The sequence below is a fragment of the Salvia hispanica genome, chromosome 5 (genome assembly GCF_023119035.1).
Source record: "Salvia hispanica cultivar TCC Black 2014 chromosome 5, UniMelb_Shisp_WGS_1.0, whole genome shotgun sequence".
Classification (NCBI taxonomy): Eukaryota; Viridiplantae; Streptophyta; class Magnoliopsida; order Lamiales; family Lamiaceae; genus Salvia; species Salvia hispanica.
Genome location: NC_062969.1, coordinates 28,421,117 through 28,442,644, shown reverse-complemented (window position 1 = coordinate 28,442,644; position 21,528 = coordinate 28,421,117). Strand labels below are relative to the sequence as shown.

At 37.1% G+C, this 21,528-nt stretch overlaps 4 protein-coding genes across 7 annotated transcripts; 3 read left to right on the top strand and 1 right to left on the bottom strand.

Annotated features, from left to right (window-relative positions):
- Positions 1–3,060: 3,060 nt before the first annotated feature.
- LOC125190950 (transcription factor MYB114-like) lies at positions 3,061–3,965 on the top strand. The gene is made up of 3 exons (XM_048088382.1): positions 3,061–3,255; positions 3,345–3,474; positions 3,562–3,965. The coding sequence occupies exons 1-3, from the start codon at positions 3,090–3,092 to the stop codon at positions 3,872–3,874; spliced, it is 609 nt and encodes a 202-aa protein (XP_047944339.1). The 5' UTR covers positions 3,061–3,089; the 3' UTR covers positions 3,875–3,965.
- Positions 3,966–4,244: 279 nt separating this feature from the next.
- On the bottom strand, positions 4,245–6,464 carry LOC125190951 (ubiquitin-like protein ATG12). Of its 2 annotated transcripts, none has more exons than XM_048088384.1 (6): positions 6,305–6,464; positions 6,097–6,155; positions 5,619–5,687; positions 5,470–5,532; positions 4,903–5,008; positions 4,245–4,487 (listed from the first exon to the last, which is right to left on the bottom strand). In XM_048088384.1, the coding sequence occupies exons 1-5, from the start codon at positions 6,324–6,326 to the stop codon at positions 4,949–4,951; spliced, it is 273 nt and encodes a 90-aa protein (XP_047944341.1). In that variant the 5' UTR covers positions 6,327–6,464; the 3' UTR covers positions 4,245–4,487; positions 4,903–4,948. The 2 variants fall into 2 exon arrangements, with proteins under 2 accessions (XP_047944341.1, XP_047944340.1); XM_048088383.1 differs by lacking the exon at positions 6,305–6,464 and adding an exon at positions 6,224–6,288.
- A 1,044-nt stretch (positions 6,465–7,508) lies between these two features.
- LOC125187007 (protein ELF4-LIKE 4-like) lies at positions 7,509–9,424 on the top strand. 3 transcript variants are annotated; one of them, XM_048083506.1, is made up of 3 exons: positions 7,509–7,763; positions 8,176–8,576; positions 9,133–9,424. In XM_048083506.1, the coding sequence occupies exon 2, from the start codon at positions 8,200–8,202 to the stop codon at positions 8,542–8,544; it is 345 nt and encodes a 114-aa protein (XP_047939463.1). In that variant the 5' UTR covers positions 7,509–7,763; positions 8,176–8,199; the 3' UTR covers positions 8,545–8,576; positions 9,133–9,424. The 3 variants fall into 3 exon arrangements, with proteins under 3 accessions (XP_047939463.1, XP_047939465.1, XP_047939464.1); XM_048083508.1 differs by having other exon boundaries at positions 9,072–9,424; XM_048083507.1 differs by lacking the exon at positions 9,133–9,424 and having other exon boundaries at positions 8,188–8,836.
- Positions 9,425–17,146: 7,722 nt separating this feature from the next.
- Positions 17,147–17,701, top strand: LOC125189758. Its single transcript, XM_048086996.1, has 2 exons — positions 17,147–17,226; positions 17,281–17,701. Exons 1-2 carry the CDS (start codon positions 17,147–17,149, stop codon positions 17,699–17,701), a joined length of 501 nt encoding a protein of 166 aa, XP_047942953.1.
- The last annotated feature ends 3,827 nt before the right edge of the window (positions 17,702–21,528 follow it).

The following is a 21,528-nucleotide window of genomic DNA, read 5'->3' as shown; positions in this document are numbered from 1 at the left end:
CTTCTCTTCGCCGATCCACATCATCCCGGCCGCCCCCATCATCAAGAGAGGAGTATCAACTAATTAACTATTTCCTCAATTTAAATGCTCATTTCTCAATTCGAGAGTTTTCTGTGGTCATGTCTTCCGTATCAAATCGTCGGCGATTTGCCGCGGGTGTGTTTAAGCAAGTGTCCCCATAGCCATCGAATTCATCATCGGAAACCCTAAATCTTGTGTACGATTTCGACCTATTGCAGCGTCGCGATTCTCTTTGAATTTTGTAAATCCGGCTCGGTTATAGCTTAATTTCAAGCCACCAACGCAATTACATACATTTCCAGCATTCTAGATATGTTAATTACTTTAGCAGAAGAAGGTGTAGTCCGATTTTGTTGCAATTGCTTGTTTCCGGTAGCCAATCGACGAAGGGGAAATTGCAAATTGAATTTAGTTCTTACTTGAAAAGATAGGAAATAGAGAGGGCTTGTGTTGCATAAGAAAGAATTGTCCAAAGACAAAGATAACTGCGAAATTCTATGATTACTTAATCTATAAAACGTGGGAGAGGAAATTGTATTTGAGAAGAGATGGCAGAAAACTGGAGAACAATAAAGAAAGAAAAGAAATTAGACATATTTAGCACCCCCAATTTTGTCAGGATCATCGATGATGAATTCGACAGCCATGGCAACAGTTTCTCAAACACACTTCTACGGCGAATTTCCGAAAGACTCTCGAATAGTAATGCAGAAAACGAAAGTGAAAATGAGCGAGGAAGAGTTAGTATTCAAAATTCTGAAAACTATGGAGAGAGATACAAAGGTATGAATGGAGAGAGAAAAATGGAAAATGTATCTATGCAAATAAATATAATATTGAATAAAATTATATAGTGGAGTATATTAAGTAAACTATCCTACGTGTATCAAGCCGCTCACCAGACGCTCAAATTAGGCTTGCAGCGAAACAGTTCTCTCTATATATATAGGGTTTTTATCTGTGCAAAACTAGATTTAAATACAGAAACACAGAACAAAATCATACGTAAGGAATTTTTAGGTCATTGTTAGTTTACTTTTAGGTCATTCTAACAAAGGATGGCAAAAAAATAATCTTAACATGACTTCAAATCCGAATTTTTTGAAAATTGAAAAAAAATATGTAATATTAGATTAGAATTTCTAAAATATGCAATGTTAGATTTGAATTTAGATTAAATATGCTAATAAAGGTTAAGTGGAGAATGACCTTAAATGGGATTAATAATTTTTCATAGACATAGACCTGTGACACTATTTTTTCAAGTTCAGGGACCTAAACGTGTCTTATTTTCCAAAGACGTTTAAGTCATGCAAATTAATTAAATATTATTTTAGGGTTTATCTAATTGCATTCTAGTCTTAAATCTATTTTCTCAATAAAATTGTTTAATTTTATAAATTATTATATGTGATCCTTGGGAAGGAGAGGACTTCAATTATTCTCTCATGATCAAAAGGATCAGGAGAAATTTCAGCTAAAATTTTTAAAACCAAGTCCACCCAGATTAAGTATTTCAAGTTTTCTTTTTCGTCCGTCCACAATTAAGTGTCTCATTTACTTTTACTATTTTTGGTAATAAACAACATATTCCACTAACTTATCTCACTCACAATTTATTTTAAAACTAATATATATAATAGAACTCACACTCCACTAACTTTTTCTACCCACTTTCTATTATACTCCCTCCGTCCCGGATAATTCGGGGTCACTTTGACCGGGCACGAGTTTTAAGAATTGTAATGAAAAGTGAGTTGAAAAAGTTAGTGGAATGTGGGTCCTACCTTTATATATTAGTTTTATAATAAGATGTGAGTAGGAATGAGTTAGTGGAATATGAGGTCCACTGCAAAAAATAGTAAAAATGAAGTGGGACAAATTATGTGGGACGGATTGAAATGGAAAACTGGGACGAATTATCTGGGACGGAGGGAATATATTCCTATTTTTTTTAAATCGTGCAAAGTTAACTTAGGATACTTAATCATGGACAAAGGCAGGGGTAGTTTTAATAGTTTGTAAATAACTAGAGTATTATTAGTAGTTTTTAACAATCTTGACTTGGATGCCATAATTTTGAGGCCAAATTTTGATTGCGACACATAAACCACAACCTCATTTTACTGTATTACCATGAAAATGGAGTAGTTTTAATAGTTTGTAATTAACTAGAGTATTATTAGTAGTTTTTAACAATCTTGACTTGGATGCCATAATTTTGAGGCCAAATTTTGATTGCGACACATAAACCACAACCTCATTTTACTGTATTACCATGAAAATATAAAATTCATGATATCATTTAAACCAAATTACTATAACTCTAGGTGACAAAAGCAGGATAGACTATTATCATAATTATACTTTAAATTACTCAAAAACATGATCTTAAAATAACTTTTTCGACGAGGTTAGGTTTTACTTTTTTGTCTTAAAGCTTAGAGGCAAATAATGCATCGTGCAATTTTTATAAACTTCTTCAGCAGCCCTAGGGTGGCTGTCCCCATCAAAAGTGATGGCTGTATTTTATATTGTTATTCTACATTTATTTTTACTTCTTTTTAGCTGTCAATATATTTTTTTATCTCCAGTCATCATATTCATAAGCAATAGCGTATGGTAGTTAGAGAATATATTTGTTCTTATATTCTACTCCTACACTCACCCACATGAATAGATCTACATCTCAAGTTTTAGATCACCCTAGTAATTCATATTTAATCTTGTAAACTTAGGACTTGATATTTAATATCTACAACATGACTAAAATGAATACTTATTTATTGACCCATAAATATAAAGCAAAGTTAGGAACAAATGCCACATGCATCCCCCCCTTGAGTAATTATAGTCTGAATATTCAACTCTAGGAACAATCGATAGATAAGCTTCAATTATTTGGCTTTCCCACTTGGATTTCTTTGTCACTAAAATCTAATGACAAATTACAGGAAATAATAATTAAAGAATGTGACACCTTAATTCTAAGCTTATTGTTATTTTAATATTCCAAATAGGCCATAAATATATCCAAGAATAAATAGGGAGTTCTCACATTTGAAAGCATGAAAGAATTTTCCATGGGAGCCTCAACTTCGATGAAAGAGAAGCAGAGGGCGTCCAGGAAGGGGCTCAACAGAGGGCCGTGGACGGCGGAGGAGGACCGGAGAATTGCAGCAACCGTCGCTGCCCATGGTGCCAAGCAGTGGACCACCATTGCTGCTAGATCAGGTTGCCACCACCACCTTCATCAATCCAAAAATATTGAAAATTTTTACAAGTGATGAATTTCTTTACTTATATTTGCGCGAATTAAGCAGGTTTATCGCGTTGTGCTAAGAGCTGCAGGCTGAGATGGATGAATTATCTGAGACCAAACATCAAGAGAGGAAACATGTCTGACCAAGAAGAGGACTTGATCATCAGGCTGCATAAACTCCTCGGAAATAGGTATACTTTTTTTGTTACTCCATAAAACAAGAAAATAGCAGTTCGAGTGTTGAAAAACTATAGCTTTCTTAACGGATCATGCGACAGGTGGTCGTTGATAGCAGCTAGGTTACCAGGTCGAACAGACAATGAGATCAAGAACTATTGGAACCATCATCTCCGCAAGAAGTCATGGGAGAAAAGGGTATTGGTTGCAGGGATTTCGAGCGAAGAAATGGCCTCCAAGAGTGCTCAGCAAACTGCAGAAGAGAAGGAAACAAGTGTTGGTAGCAAAGTTGTGGAGAAATCAAAGGAATCAGAAGCCAGGATTGATGATTTTGATGATTTCTTTGATTTCTCTAATGAGAATCCCTCCACTTTGGAGTGGGTAACCAAATTTATCGAGTTTGGTGGATTTTAGTTGTTTTTCATGTTTGAAGTCTGTTTCTGGGCCTTCTTGAATTTTGTCGAACTATTGACACAAACCAAGGTGTGTAAACGGACATTTATCATCTGTAGCATCTACAAAACCGAACTTGTATATACCAATCGTAACAAAAGTTTCAATTCCACAAGAAATCTGTGTGTAGAATGAAAAAATATACTCCCTCCGTCCCAGATTAAGAGTCACTTTTTGCCATAAAAGTTCGTCCCAGTTTAAGAGTCACTTTTAAAATTTTCCATATTTGGTCATACAATTTTACCCCATTCTTCATCAAAATTACATCAAAATGTCATTATCTAAATTAAAATAAACCAAAACAAAAATCAAAAGTCAAAAAGGACCCACCTTCAACCAACTCTACCATTTCACTTCATTCATTACACACTCTACCATCTCACTTCATTTATTACACCCTCCACCATCTCACTTCATTTATTACACACTTCAACTCTTTCTTAAAACCCGAGCCATAACAATAAGTGACTCCAAATGTGGGACGGGAGGAGTATATAATTCTGTAAAGTAAGAGTTTTCATTACGACCATCTTCAAACTATCCATCCAGCAACCCTGCTAACTTAAACCAGAATCTGCAAAATTTAAGTAAAAATGCTTAAGAGGAATACTAAGAAAATAGGGGGCAAAGAAAGAAGGAAATAAAGTACCCTCATATCATGCTAAGCAATTTTCAAGATATTCTGTCATGATTTAGAGGCAATTAAACTTAGGAGTATATGATTGTCTAAAATATCACAGACAGCTAATTGAGTTAGATAAATATTCTATAAATCAAGATTATTTGGGTCTGTCCATAGTATCTTCATCAAACTAGCAAACACAATGGATTCAGCTCCAATGTAATAATACATGCATCTACAGTTTTACCAGAGATCATCAATGCAAAAATCAAACTACCAGTGGAAAAGAAAGATCGGATTTAGCATTTTTGAAATAGGAAATATACAAGATATGGAAAGAAAAGAAGTGTAAGTTTTGATAGTATACCCTATCTTCTCTTTCATTATTGTACAGAATCAAATCTTGGCAGTAATCAACCCCAAGCCATGGAACATGCATAATTGACCACCAATTTCCCATCAATCCCAAAGTTCTGCAATGCAATGGAAGTATGACATATCAAATTCACACTAGAAAGAAGGTTCGGATATGCTTATGGAATCAGTTTCATTGAGTACTGTAATTGTCGAAGTAACATTAAGGTGGCCAGAAAAAGACAACAACTTTTCTAGAGATGCCAATAATTAGAACTGGGGGATTTCTATATGAAGTCAACGCTGACCAAAACTCTCGATATCATCATCTAGATATCAAGATCGGCGCCTTATGCAGTAGGGGAGATGAGCTTACGGGGCATAAACTAAATTACAAACAGCACACTAGACATACACCTATTTAAGAAAAAATGAGGTGTCCAACGAGAAGATGTGCCCTCAAACATGCTCCAACGAAACTGGGAAGTAGAATTCCGTAAATTGTATGACCAGTATGCTAATATATCTGCCTGATAACAAAAACTTCATCTCCCAAGATGCCAAGAAAAGAACAACTTACGTTACACAGATCCAACACTAGCTCATCAGGGTTCGGAGAGAAGGCACTGTTTACATACACAAACTGAAAGAGAGAAAAAAACATAAATTTAGAGCACGAAAAAAAAATTGCAGTTTATACAGAGAAAGGGAAAGAATTATCGAGCTCACCAAAGTCTCCCGGTGAAGCTGACGACGGAGAAAATCTATTACTTTAACAAACTTATCACTCCCAGCCATCTACATTTCACAGCAGAATAAACTACGATAACAACAACTGCATAGCTTAATCTTTCATTCAGGCAATATATTTTCTTGATTACAAAATAATCATAAGCGGCGACTGTCTTTCGAATTTAGGAAGTACATTGCAACGATATTGATCAACACAACCAAATTCTTGGGTATGCCTAATCAGATTCTGCTAAAATAGTGAAATAGAATAATCCTGAAATTAGAAAGCAGCCTAAACTAAACAGATTTCTTGACCAACATTTCAATTTTGGGGGCATAAGTTTCTAGGGTTACTCCATTCCCAAAATTAAATTCAATCGCCATTGTAAGTAGGAAACTTCTCTATTTCACTTAATTATTTAAAACCTAATCCAAACGCAACTGAAATACATCAATTTGTGTTTGAAAAGAGTACCTTGAACTTGGCCTGTTTGAGAATCGGGGCGTCGCCAGTGGCTCTCAGGTGAATAACGACTGCATCAAAATTAAGATTGAGAAATCGAAATCAAATTAAACAAAACGGAAATTAGCATATAGTTTACCACATTCGAAGTTTAATCGGAAAAAATCATTCGATGCATCAAAATTCATTAATTTTTTTGATAAAAAAGATTGAAGCTAACCTTTTCGAGTTTCCGAAGCCATTTTTACAGAGCATTCAACACAGTTGGATGCGTGCAATTTTATACCTTTTGGCTGAAAAGCGTTTTACAGCGACTGCAATATCGCATTACTATCAATGTAACTTTTTTTTAATGAAATAATCCAAATAAATCACACAAAACATGGCTGACTATTTTCCCAATCCTTGCCATATTTATGCAAGGTGTTTGACGAAACGTGTATCTGTGTTCCATAAATAAGTTTTTATAATGAATCAAAATTACACTAATTATTTATTTGACGAAACTTGTATTTTTTGGCCACATTAAAATTTAAGTGACATATACTTCAGGTCAACTCTTTGAATCTAAATGTTTTGGCCACATCATCAAAGATAACCCCCAACCGGCTCCGGTATCATTTTTTTATATCACGGTATACCGTATCATACCGAATTTTCAGTATATACCACATATTCGGCATACCGCATTATACCGAATCCTTGATACATACTCCCTCCATTCACGAATAAGAGTTTCGTTTTTCCATTTCCCGTTCATAATTACCATAAATGATAAAGAGACCTCACATTCCACTAACCCATTGCACTCACATATTATTTAAAACTAATATATACAAGTGAGATTCATATTCCACTAACTTTCTTCCACCCACTTTTCTTAATATTTCTTAAAACCCGCGCTATTTAGAAATGTGACTCTTAATCATGGACGGAGGGAGTACATATTAAAATATTATTTAATATATTTATACACAAAAAATTGAAAAAAAAAACTCCAAAACCATATTTTGAGTATTAAAATAAGTTCTTTTTTTCTAGTATTCCATATTTTATTTTGATATAACGTTAAAATGCAGTATAGTGAAGTAAGGATAAGATAAAGATATCAAAATTTGAATAATGACTAATGTTCATAATAGCCCGCAAAACCGATAAAGTACGCTAGTGCAGGCTCAAAAAAAAAGTTACAAGTTTTTAGAAAAGTTTTAAGAAATATGAATCTAATAGTATAGATTTTGCCGTTTTAATCGCATCAATTGATTAATATACTGTGATTTGATCAGCGAGCAAACACATTTAAATATTTTCCGAAACTATTGGTGTACTATTTATTATTTGATTTTGATTACTTATTAAAAAATGGAAAAAGAATTACAGCATTAAATATTAAAAGTAAGGGGAATCTAACATGTGAGCTTGAGATTGAGAATAGTTTTTCCATAATCATCGAAAAAGGCCAGCAATGAATGAAAGGCGAATCCCGCAGATGAAGTAAGCGGAGAGAGAAACTACCCTTCCATCTCTCAATCAAAACTCTCTCTCTATAGATAAAAAAAATTCTCTCTCTTCATGATTTCAAGGCCTCTGCTCAGACTCAAACCTCTAATTATTTCAACTGTTACTTTTGAAGTCTCAAGATAACAAAGAGGCTACGGTGTTGATTGTTCAATTAAAAGGTGAACTTTTCTAATTTCCTTTTTAGTGCATTTGGGATTTCTAATTTCACTTTTCTCTTTGTTCCTCCTTTGATTTCTGAAATTGTGTGTTTTGTTAAGTCTGTTTTTTTGCAAAAGCACTGAAATTTAATTCAATTGCCATCTGAATTGAAGAAGTATAAGAGTTATGACAGGTTTATACCTTTTGTGTTGTACAGTACATGTAAACTTTACACTGATTCAATGGATTATTGTCTTACATTCACTTTCTTCAAAAGTACATCAACTGAATAAAGAAGTCAACTTTATTCCTAAATTTATTTCAATTGTTGGAAATTCTTGTGCTATAGTATTAATTTTCTTTTAGTAAAAAAATAAATGTAGGAATAAAAAAGTGATCTTGATCTTGATCTATATATATACTGTTTATTAGCTTATGTTGCAGTTGAATTGAGTGATGGAAGACGACATATTTTCGAGCATTGCAACTAGTGGACAGATTGAGCCTAAGTTTCATCAAAGATTTCAGACAAATTTTGTGCTGGTCCAGAACATTTTGGACCAGAACAGGCTTTTGATAAATGAGATCAACCAGAACCACGAGTCGAAGATCCCGGACAAGTTGTCGCGCAATGTGGGACTGATCCGGGAGCTCAACAACAACATTAGAAGAGTGGTTGACCTGTACGGCCATCTCTCCGACTCTGCCAGATCAATGGAGACCTTGTCTGAAGGGGAGTCAGCCGGGACAACTAAGTCCGATGGGAGAGGCGGGCTAAAGAGAGTTAGGTCTGGCAATTGATCGTATTCCGGGTTGCTTTGATCCCATCAAAGGTATGAAGCTTTGTGACCTTAATCTTGATGATGAGGTTTTAATTTCCTGTTTTTAGATTAGTCAATTGTTGCTTATTTAACTTGTTTTGTTGAATCATAGAGGATCTATCTGTGTACAAAATTTCAAAATCTCATTCTTGTTCCTTAATTTTCATAATTGAGCTTTTCTTGCATTGAGAATAGTTGATACACTTTTGATTTGTAGCCTATGTAACTTTATGCTGTTGAATGAATGATCTATTGAAAGGTACATAATTTCATTCTAGTGCCTTCATTGTGTGACATTTTATTGGCCTTAATCTTGATAAAGAAGTGTTATTTCGTTGGGATTAGTCGATGCTTGTGAGCTCATGTAACTTGTTCGATTGAATTAACGATACAAAATGTCAATCATGTGGCATTCTCTTGGCCTTAGTCTTGAATAATCGCTCTTCTTGCATTCGAGAACATACGTTACTTGTTCTATCGAATAAACGATACCAAATTTCATTATAGTGGCTTCATTATGGTGACATTCCTTGGCCTTGATCTTGCTGATGTGCTCTTCGTGCATTAGGAATAGTGCACGCAGCTCTCGTTGTAGCTTACAAACCTATTCTGACTGAAGCAATGTAGTCAATACACGAGATTCAGGTCTTGCTATTGTTGTATCTGAGGTTGTTTGATCCATGGAAAGGTACAAAATTTATAATCATTGTATCACAATTTCTTGTAACATTTTCTTGACATTAATCTTCATAACAATCATTTATTGTATTAGAATAGTCGATAAGGCTCACTTTGTTGACTGCTCTTCATAGCAGTTGCTTGCAGACAATGAAAAGGTTTAGAGTTATCATCAGTCATCACCTACTGTGTTTTACTTCTTGTTGTAACTCCAAATTAGTAAAGCAAAATTGGGCAAAATTTTCACTTTTTTTAGCTTGCTGTAATAGGAGCAAGAGCTTAACAACTTATTGACCCAATGGTTGATACGTGTATAAAATATCTAACTGATGATGTTTTTGAAAGCTAGTTTGAATCGATTTTAAGTGGACTAGAATTGTTAGTAACAACTAGTGATGTTACAGCCACTAAGAAAACTAAATTCTGATTGTGAATAATATGATAAATTTGTTGTTTTGCTGACAGAATCATACGAAAAAGAATCTTAGACAAAAAATAAATCTTGATTAGATTTATGGATTTGTCTCGATATGGTATACCAATCAAATCTATTAATTGGATTCTTAGAGCATCCACAATGGACGTCCGATCTCATGCCCGATCAGTCGAGATCGGGCTCGGGCATCCATTGCAGGCATCGGTCACGCCCGAAGACGACCGAGAGTTCGGTCGCGACCGATCTCTCGCCCGATCCATCGGGCGTGAGATCGATCGCCCATTGCAGGGGCGCGCCCGAGCCCGATGTTTTCCGATTTTTTTTTTTTTATTATTTTAAATCACTTAACCCTAATTTAAACCACTCCATTTTCTTCACTTTTCACAAACCAAACCTTTCACTTTCTCTTCTATATTATCTCAATATTCACACTTTCAACAATGGATCTGAGTCAATACCCAAACCCCCATAATGTCGACGACGATATGCCCATGTTCGGAGGAGGCGGCGGCGGCGGCGGCGCCCGGTGGCCGGCCACGAAGACTACCGGGTTGAGACGCCCACCGAGGAGTATCGAGTTGAGGAGATGGAGCCTAGTTGTGGGCAACACTTTCTATTTTTGGACCCTTAGTATAAAAACCTCTTGATGTTATTCCATTTCCTTAGATTTTTGCTGAATTAAAGTTTCTACCCTAGAGAGTTTCCTCTTTGAGGATTGTATCCAATTCCTTCCTTGAAGGTTGCTTGTTTCCATCTTTGATTGATTCAAGTAAAGGTATGCATCAATGGAGTGTATCCATTGAGTAGTGGAGCCAAGGGGTGATAGAGCTAATGAAAGTTGCCTAGGGTTGTCTCCATCTTTTTGGTTAAGGTCCTATGGTTGTAGCTCTCTTATCTCATCTTTATACACATGCTTTCCATTCCAAATCTTCCATCCATTCTTATTTAGATTCAATTTTTGTTGGTTGGATCTTTATTATCTTGTGTCTTGTGTTGATAAATTGAAAATCAATCTCACAAAAATAGTTAGATCAAGCATCATTAATTGGGTAATCCTTGGGAAATGGATCATAAAATACATGGATCCACATCATTTGGTATCTAGAGCCTAGTACCCACTAGGTGTTTGATCTTTTGTTGCTTTGGGTTGGGTTATTTTTCCTTTTGGTCTTTTGTTTTTGCTCTGTTTTGTTGGGATGATCGGATTGATCAATTGTGCTTAGATTAAGCTGAAATTTGGTGTGTATGATCTATGTTATGTGACCTACGTACCTGCAAAATTTCATCAAAAAATTCCTTCGTTTGCCTAGTTAACCGTGGAGATTAACATCATTGCCCTGTTTTGGCATAGTTGGGGAAAACCATACAAAACATATCCAATCATCAAATCTAGCTATATATGGCTATTTTTCCCTTGATCTAGAGTTGTTTGGGAATCTATCCACTAAAATTCATCCAAATTGGGCACGGGGATCAATACCAAAAAAATTCATAAAGATCAGCCAGATTTCAGCATAAAGCTTCATCCCATGTCTTGTGTTCTTTAGTGTGTGTGTTTGCTCTAGGCCTAGTTTTCTTTGCTTTCATATGTTTAATCATTATTACTTTGGTATTTACTACTTGGTGTCCATATGTTCTTGAGGTGTATACCTTGATTGAGTTGTCCGGGCGCCAACGAGTGGGAATTGGATCGAGAGTGTGTGATACTAGCCCCACTATATTCTAAACCTACCGAGTGACATTGGTGAGTGACTTGGGGGGTGTTGGGATATTACATTGGGGTGAGTTAGCTTCTTAAATCTCTTTTCTTATTTTGCTAATATCTAAGGCTAGTTTCTAGTCTTTGTTTCTTGTGTTTGTAGGTAACTTGGATGCCTCCTATTACTCGATCTAACAAGATGGGGGACGTCCATGAGGAGGAAGTAAGGAAGGGGGCGGGCTCAAGTAGTTCCAAACCCGAAGGTGATCTTGTGAGCATGATGGCACAAATGATGAAGGAATTCAAGCAAGAGTTGATGACCCAAATGGATGTTCGGGCAAAAGAATCTGAAGCTCGCATGCTTGCCACCCAAAACACTCTATTTGAAGAGTTCAACACTTGGAAGGAAGAACGGGGGACGAGGCCTCCCACTCCTATGGGCAACGTCGTGCCCAATGAGGGTACAGAGGAAAATGTGGAAGAGGAGGAGTATGAGGGGTGGCAAGGAGGGAATGTACGGGATAGGGTTAACAATTTGAGCCCCGACCGAGGTTTGATGATCCGTCCAAGACCTTGAAACACAACCTACCCGAATTCCATGGCAAGTTTGACCCCGAGGCCTACTTGGAGTGGGAATCTCAAGTGGAGAAAATCTTCTCCCTCCACAACTATTCCGAGGGTGACAAGGTAAAGATTGCATTGGCCGAATTTAGGGGTAATGCTAATACTTGGTGGAATGATGTGTTGAGGAAAAGGAGGATAGCTAGGATGGGAGATGTGCGTTCATGGAATGAGTTGTGCCGAATCATGAAGGAGTCCTTTGTGCCTAGGTCCTATTATCACAAGCTTCGTGGGGAACTTCAAGACCTAAGGCAAGGATCCATGAGTGTGATGGATTACTACTATGAACTTCTTGCCTTGATGAACAAGATTGGAGTGAATGAATCGGAGGAATCCACTCAAGACCGATTCATCCATGGTCTCAACACTTCGTTGAAGCATAAAGTCCAAATTGAGGCTTTAAGGGGAATCACATTGGGGGAAGTACTAAGTTTTGCCGAAACCTTTGAGAGGCAAGGAAAAGAAGTGGCTCTTAGCAAGGCGAGGGTGGCCTCTAACCAAACCGGGATGGGAGGAAACAAGTGGAGTACCCCTTCCAAGAAGATGGAGAGTTCACCTATTACTCAAGGCAAGACACCATACAAGGCATCGCCAAACCCGAGCCCACAAGCTAACAAAAATCCTTCTTCAACGGAAAATAGCAAGGTGCAATGTTTCAAGTGTAAGGGCTATGGTCATTATGCACGTGAGTGCCCTAACCAAAGGGTGATGGTTATTGGGCAAGATGGTAGCGTGCATAGTGAGGATGAGGATGATGGAGTGGTAGAAGGCAAGGAGGCAAGTGTGGAGCCGCGTATGTCATATTCTAGTGGGGAAGAAGAGGATGAGGGATTGAAGACACTAGTGATGCTAAGGATGCTCAATGTACAACCCGACCTTGAAGAGCATAAGGAGCAAAGGTGCAACATCTTCCATATGAATTGCAAGGTACGAACTAAAACTTGTTTGGTGATTATTGATGGAGGTAGTTGTGCTAATGTGGTAAGTGAACAATTGGTGGCCAAGTTGGAGTTGAAAGTTGACAAACATCCCAATCCTTACAAGCTTCAATGGCTAGGGGAGTCCGGAGAGCTAAAGGTGAAGGCTCAATGCTTAGTTCCCTTGAAGAATGGTGTCTTTGAGGATGAGGTGATGTGTGATATCATTCCAATGACGGCTTGTCATGTGTTGTTGGGAAGGCCTTGGGAGTTTGATAGGAGGGTGTATAAGAATGGTTTCACCAATGAATATTTCTACATGGTGAATGGTTTGAAGGTTAGGTTGAAGCCCCTCTTACCTAAGGATGTGTTTGAGGCACATCAACATCTACAAAGGGAAAGGGAAAGGGATAGAGAGAAAAGGCTTGTGAGTGAGGGTGAGCTAAAAAAGCCAAGTGAGAGTGGGGGTGGTGAGAGTAAAAATAAAGTACCTAAACAAGAAAAACCACAAGCAAGGGAGGGAAAAGGTTGCTTGTTAGCTAGGACTCCCGACCTTGGGTGGGCACTAAAAAGCCGTTCAACCATTCTCCTCATGGTCCGGAACGATTTATGTTTAAATACTAACACTAATCCTTGTCCTTTGTTGATTGAAAGTGTTTTGCAAGGTTTCAAGGATGTCTTCCCGGACGAGCTTCCAAACAAGCTCCCACCCGTGAGAGGGATTGAGCACCAAATCGATTTTGTACCGGGATCCTCTCTTCCCAACCGGGCGGCATATAAAGCAAACCCAAAGGAGACTCAAGAACTTCAAAGGCAAGTCGAGGGACTCCTTGCCAAAGGTTTGATTCGAGAATCTCTCTCACCTTGTGCCGTCCCCGTTATTTTGGTACCTAAGAAGGATGGGACTTGGAGAATGTGCGTGGATTGTAGAGCCATCAATAAGATCACCATTAAGTATAGGCACCCTATACCTAGGTTAGATGATATGCTTGAGGATCTATGTGGCTCTTATTGTTTCTCCAAAATTGATTTAGCAAGTGGGTACCACCAAATTCGCATGAAAGAAGGGGATGAATGGAAAACCGCTTTTAAAACCAAATTTGGCTTATATGAATGGCTTGTTATGCCTTTTGGATTGACTAATGCTCCTTCCACTTTCATGCGTTTGATGAATCATGTGCTTCGTCCTTTCATTGGAAAATTTGTGGTGGTGTATTTTGACGATATCTTGATTTATAGTAAGAGTGTAGAAGAGCATGCTAATCATCTTAGGGATGTGCTTGAAGTGTTGAGAATGCATGCCTTATATGCCAAGTTATCCAAATGCACTTTTTGTGTTGATGAGGTTGTTTTTCTTGGATTCGTTGTGGGGAGGGATGGTGTGAAAGTAGATGAGGAGAAAGTGAAGGCGATTAGGGAGTGGCCTACACCCAAGAGTGTGAGTGAAGTTCGATCTTTCCATGGTCTTGCAAGCTTCTATAGGAGGTTTGTGAGGGATTTTTCTACTAAGGCATCTCCCCTTAATCACCTTGTGAAAAAGAATGTCGAGTTTAAGTGGGGAGAGGAGCAAGAAAGAGCTTTTAACACCTTGAAAAATGACCTTACTCATGCTCCGTTGTTAGCCCTTCCTAATTTTGACAAGACTTTTGAGCTTGAGTGTGATGCTAGTGGAGTGGGGGTAGGAGGAGTGCTCATGCAAGAGGGGAAACCCATAGCCTTTTTCTCAGAAAAGCTTGGCCAAGCCCAATTAAACTACCCCACATATGACAAGGAGTTGTATGCTATAGTGAGGTGTTTAGAGAATTGGCAACATTATCTCATGCATAGGGAGTTTGTAATTCACACCGACCATGAATCCATTAAGTTCCTAGGGGGACAACATAAACTTGATAAAAGACATGCTAAGTGGAGTGCTTTTCTAGAAACTTTCCCTTATGTGATCAAATATAAAAAGGGGAAGGAAAATGTTGTTGCCGACGCCCTTTCTAGGAAGCCTCATGCTCTTTCAAGTGATGATGTCTTAATTGATAATTATGTGATGCATGTGAGAAAACAAGTGCTTGTTGTGTGTGCTTCCAAGTATGTTGGCTTTGAGTTCATTAAGGACTTATATAAGCATGATCACGAATTTGCCACTATTTTTGAAGCATGTGAAAAAGGGTCTTTTGATAAATATTATAGGATGGATGGTTACTTGTACAAAGAGAATAAGCTTTGCATTCCTAATTGCTCTCTTCGTGACTTGTTGATTAAGGAATCTCATTTGGGAGGCTTGATGGGACACTTTGGGGTGTCAAAAACTTTTGATATTTTGAGTGAACATTTCTCTTGGCCTTGTATGAAGAGACATGTTGAGAAATTTTGTGGTCAATGCATAGAGTGTAGGCAAGCCAAGTCTAAGTCTAGTAACTTTGGGCTTTATACTCCTTTACCTATACCTACACAACCTTGGGTGGACATTTCCATGGATTTCGTGCTAGGCCTACCCATGTCTTCTCGAAAGAATGATAGTATTTTGGTAGTAGTAGATAGGTTCTCCAAGATGGCGCATTTCATTCCATGTAGGAAGACGAATGATGCTAAATTCATTGCAAATTTGTTTTTTAAGGAGGTGGTCAAATTGCATGGGATTCCAAAAACAATTGTGAGTGATAGGGATGTCAAATTCTTGAGTTTCTTTTGGAAGACCCTTTGGGGAAGTCTTGGAACCAAGCTTCTTTTTTCTACTACCGCTCATCCCCAAACGGATGGACAAACGGAAGTAGTGAATAGGTCCTTAGGAGCCCTCCTTCGTACTCTAGTATTTGGTAATAATATGTCTTGGGAGGAGTGTCTACCTATTGCCGAATTTGCATACAATAGGACTTTTCATTCCACTACTAAATTGTCTCCTTTTGAAGTTGTATATGGATTTAACCCCCTCACCCCGTTGGATTTGTCCGCGGTGGATTTGCCCTTGTCGATTATGCTTGATGTAGGGGGAGAGGAAAAGGCTAAGTTCGTGAAGGAGATGCATACTCAAGTGCAAGAGAGGATCCGAGAGAGAGGGGAGCAAGTGGCCCGCCATGTGAACAAGGGGCGCAAGAAGGTGGTTTTTGAACCCGGCGATTGGGTGTGGGTACATCTTAGGAAGATACGTTTCCCCGATAAGACCAAGGGCAAGCTAGCCCCTAGAGGAGATGGGCCTTTTCTCGTGTTGGAACGCGTCAACGACAATGCATACGTGATCGACTTGCCCGGTGAGTATAATGTTAGTTGCACGTTCAACGTCACTGATTTAAGTCCGTTTGATGTTGTAGGGAGTCCGGATTTGAGGACAAATCCTTTCCAAGAAGGGGAGGATGATACGACCTCACTTGGTGGACCTATGACGAGAGCCATGACGAGGCGGCTTCGGGATGGACTCGCAACTTTCATTCAAAAGTCCAAGCGGGAGGAGCCTAGGAGGACGGATGAGCCAAAGTTGAGGATCGTGCTGAAGAACGAGGGCCGGCCGGAGATTTCAGAAGAAACGCCCGGGTCGGGCGTTTTCACATGTGAAAATCGCCCGACCGGGCGAATTGCCTGAGGACGCGAGGAGGACGCCCGGCCGGGCGTTTCGCGCGCCCGGCTCAGTGTGGAAATTCGCCCGGGAACAGGGAAAACGCCCGGGCCGGGCGTTTTGGCCTGTGAAAAACGCCCGACCGGGCGATTCTGCCGTTTTTAGATTTTGTGGGCCAACTTTCTATTTTTGGACCCTTAGTATAAAAACCTCTTGATGTTATTCCATTTCCTTAGATTTTTGCTGAATTAAAGTTTCTACCCTAGAGAGTTTCCTCTTTGAGGATTGTATCCAATTCCTTCCTTGAAGGTTGCTTGTTTCCATCTTTGATTGATTCAAGTAAAGGTATGCATCAATGGAGTGTATCCATTGAGTAGTGGAGCCAAGGGGTGATAGAGCTAATGAAAGTTGCCTAGGGTTGTCTCCATCTTTTTGGTTAAGGTCCTATGGTTGTAGCTCTCTTATCTCATCTTTATACACATGCTTTCCATTCCAAATCTTCCATCCATTCTTGTTTAGATTCAATTTTTGTTGGTTGGATCTTTATTATCTTGTGTCTTGTGTTGATAAATTGAAAATCAATCTCACAAAAATAGTTAGATCAAGCATCATTAATTGGGTAATCCTAGTGGCTCAGTGTATCGATGTATCGGAGGATTCATATCCTCCAACAACCAGACTTCGGCCAGGATGTGGGATCGCATTGAGGAACGATACAACGAGGTGAAACCGAGGTGGGCGTTCAAGCGGACCAAGGTTCAGCTGCGCAAGTGTTAGGATCGGATCAAGCTACACGTCAACAACTTCTGCTATATCTACAACAGGAACAGGTACGGAAGGGCTAGCGGTGAGAGCATGGATGATGTCCTCAACAAGTCGTTGTCCGAGTACCAACGGCAGTTCGGGCAGTTCAAGCTGTACAATGTTTGGCTGATCTTGAAGGACAAGGCGAAGTTCAACAGAGGGATACCGGCGGGATCCTCGGCTGCGAAGCGGACGAAGACCACCGCCACTGGCGGTTACACGAGCAGCGGCCCATCTCCTGTGGATCTGAACGCTGAGCCGGAAGGGAGTTCGTCTACTTTTAGACGTCCCATTGGTACCAAGGCTGCCAAAGCCCAGGCCAAAGGGAAGACGAAGGCGGGCGCGTCTGGATCGGTGGTCGCCCCGCAGCTGCGCCTCCTCCATCTGCTCAATCATGGACAGGGCGATCGAGGAGTTCGGAGGTTATCGCGAGGTGGTTGAGTATAGGTTTATACTTGACGCCCAAAACAGCCTTCGTGAAGAAACCGATCCGGAAGCCCGACAGAGGACTAAGAATATGATCAAGAATTTGGCCCAGAGGTTGAATTTAGATGACTAGTTTGGTTTTTTCTTTTTTTTTGTATTTTAGTTTTAATGTAGTTTCTTTTAGCTAAGTATGATGTAGTTCCACTTTTCAATTAAGTAATGTACTTTTTTTTTTTTTTGCATTTGTGGTGTTTAAAATAATATATTTTGGTATTTTATAGTAATTAAAAACAAAATTAAAAAACAATGATTTAAAATTGAAATGAAAAGTAGATAAGAGATAGGGCATGCACTAGGGTTCCACCATTGCAGAAACATAGAGCATGCTGACGTGACAACCACTAGGACTCTCAATAGGGCTTCCACTAGGACATCCATTGTGGATGCTTTTAGTCAATTTTACTCGGCTTGTGAATTGTGACTTGTGAATTGTGACTAAACAGAAAATAATTTTATTGGTGATTAGAAATAAATAATCATAACCTAAACATTTGAATTTCGAACTAATAGAATGGGTTAATCGGGCTAAATGATAATTATGAAAATAAACTTATGTATATTTTTACTTCGTGGATTCTATAGATAAAGACTACAGTATAATCATTAAAAATATATAAAATTACATATTGCCAATACAATTTTTTATACATATGTCATTAAATAAAAATGACATTTGATGAATATTAAATTGTTGAATGATTTAAAATGTTAAAATAAATTATGATGGATCTCGACATTCTAAGGGAAAATTACACCACACATATAAAATTGTTTTATCAATATTTTAAATTGATATAAAAAGTTACAAATTTACATGAACTATACAAAAGTTTTATTAGTATTTTAAAGTAATACATTCTATAAAGTTTCTTTAAGATCGTTTAAACATTGCTATTAGGGTTAGTTTTTATTATTTAAAAACTAAGTTTGATGCCCTTTCTTTAGAAACAAACAATTTTAAAACACAGTTTAATTAGTTTTGCTATAGCAAAGACATTATTTAAAAATTCTCCATTGTATCTAGTATCAGCAACAATTCTTTGTTTAAAAAATCCCAAATGACACAAAGATTAAATATTATAGCAAAACACCATTTAAAAATTAATACTCTGAAGATGAAGCCCCTTCTTCAACAACAAACAACAAAAAAAACGTGAGGTTCGTCTTCCTAAATTTCCATCCAAGAACTAAAATAAACCCAATGACAATTCATCTTCCTAAATTTCTATCCAAGAGCTAAAATAATTTGATTGAAGTGTAAGACTATCCTCATCAGTGACCATCACCCAACCCAACCCTAATCAAGTTTTTAATAAAGAGTGAACTACAAAAATAGTCTCTATGTAGGTCAGATCGAACGCTAGAGGTACCTATGTTTAAAAAAATACAACGGACCCCTTTATGTATGGATATAATATCATTTGAAGTTATCTTTGGTCTTCCATGCCTTTTTTTCTTTCTCTTTTTACATTTATGCCACTGAGGGCATTTTTGTCTTTAAAAATGCAACAAAAAAAAAAGGAATGAAACATAATTCCTCTGCTTATCTTTTCTTTACTTTTCTATGCTATTTTCATTTTTTATTTAAATACTTAAAATTTAGATTCATAAATTAATATACTTACAAATTCTAATTAGAATATCATATTATATATATTTATTTATTCTAATTTATATTTGTTTTTAAAAATCTGATTACAAAGATTGTTTTTGAAAATAAAATCATATCATAATATTATATAGAAAGGTAAAAAGTGTAAAAAAATAAATAAATACGTAATACTATCTGAAATCTAATTAGAATTTGTAATTAGACTAATTTATAAATCTAAATTTTAAATATTTAAAAAAAAAAAGCATAATAGAAAAAGAAGTAATAATTGTAATAATTATAAAAATAAGAGAGACTAGAACACCCTTGGAGTGGCATTTTGGATAAAAAAGTGAAGGGGAAAAGGGCATGAATGACTGTAAATAGTGAAAAGGGACCTCAAATGATATTATATTCATACGTATAGGGGTCTGTTACATTTTTTAAAATATGGGTACCTCTAGCGTTCGACCTGACATACGTAGGGACTATTCTTGTAGTTCACTCTTTAATAAAATACTCATTTCTCTTTCATCCATATATACAACCCCCAACTTACTAAACTTTTACTTCCATCAGTAACCCCAACTCAACCCCATTAAATATTTTCTTTTTTAATATATATATATATTTAATTAATATAAAAATTATATAAATGATCTTATAATAAAAATCATTATACATTCATATACAAGGTACAACATAACATTATACACAAATAAAGAATAATATATTTGTTATTGTAATAAAATATATGTTCAAATTTATTTCAATACCAAAATATATATATATATATATATATATATATGGATGTATTCACATCCTTTTTGCATCTTTTGTTCTTTTTCCTTCTCAATCTTGGCCACACAATTTGAAGATCTAATGGCCAAAAATAGTGCCACATGTATTTAATTAAAATATTTAAAAAATTCAAAAAGGTTAGGCATCGGTTATTTCATTCCATAAATCTCTCCCTCTAATATTAACACATGATTAATGAAGATTGATTCTAATTTTTTTTTCTAAATTAAACTAGATTTTCTCTCTCATCTATCTCTTCATTGTAGACGCCGGTGTTCTACTTTGTAACAAGAGATCTCGAATCTGGCTCGGCTCCTACTCCACTGACGTCGCCGCCGCCCGCGCATACGACACTGCCGTCTTCTACCTCTGCGGCCCTTACACGCCAATTCTAATCACTCTCTACCAGAATTATCATCGTCTTCTACATTGAATACATCTGCAATTTTTTATTTTCTCGTCCCATAATAATTTGTTGATAGATTATATCTCCGAATTATCATTGCAAAACCTCTTTTCCAATGAAGACATCTGCAGTGTTTGATTGTCGTCGCGAATCCTCTTTTCCATTCAACACATCTGCTTTTTTTCATTATTGTCTCCATTTTTCGAGATTTCACTCATTCTCGTTTCATTCATGTCAACAATGGAAGAAGGTTATACATTCAGTTACTTAATTGATTATTCACCAATTTTGGTAGAAAGTTATTGTATTAGTCGTTTAATTGACATATATGGTTTTCTGTATTTGTTTGTGATTAGTTCATCCTAGTATACAGATTTATTTTTCATCGATTGTCGTTTTATTTTCATGAAATCATCTATTGCTTACAGATTACGTGTTTTCTTTTCGTCAGTTACAACTTGTAAATTTTAGACAAGTAATGTACTATATTAAGTGTATAATGTAGATTGTATTAATGTACGATTATAGTTGTATAATGTATATGCCAGCTTTGAATAATGTACATTACAATGGGTTTGAAGTGTGACATAAATTAAATTCATTCCCCTTTGGGTTTAACAATCCTTGGGGCTAGGGTATAGTACCGACCGAATAACGAAAACGTCACCAAGGGCAGAGAGTTTGAATCATTCCCTTTGGGTTTAGCAACCCATGTGGCTAGGCTATAGCACCACAACATGAATGAAATTTTATTTTTTAATGCGTTTCAGGTACAATAAATAATATACTAATAGTATCTAATAATGTACACGGATCAGTTAATAATGTACAGATTGAATAGAATAATGTTGAAAGGAAATTGAATTCATGCCCTTTGGGTTTAGCAATACATGGGGCTAGGTTATAGTACCCTCTCACAAACGGAACCATCACAAATGGCAGAGAGTTTGAATCATTCCTCTTGGGTTTAGCAACCCATGGGTC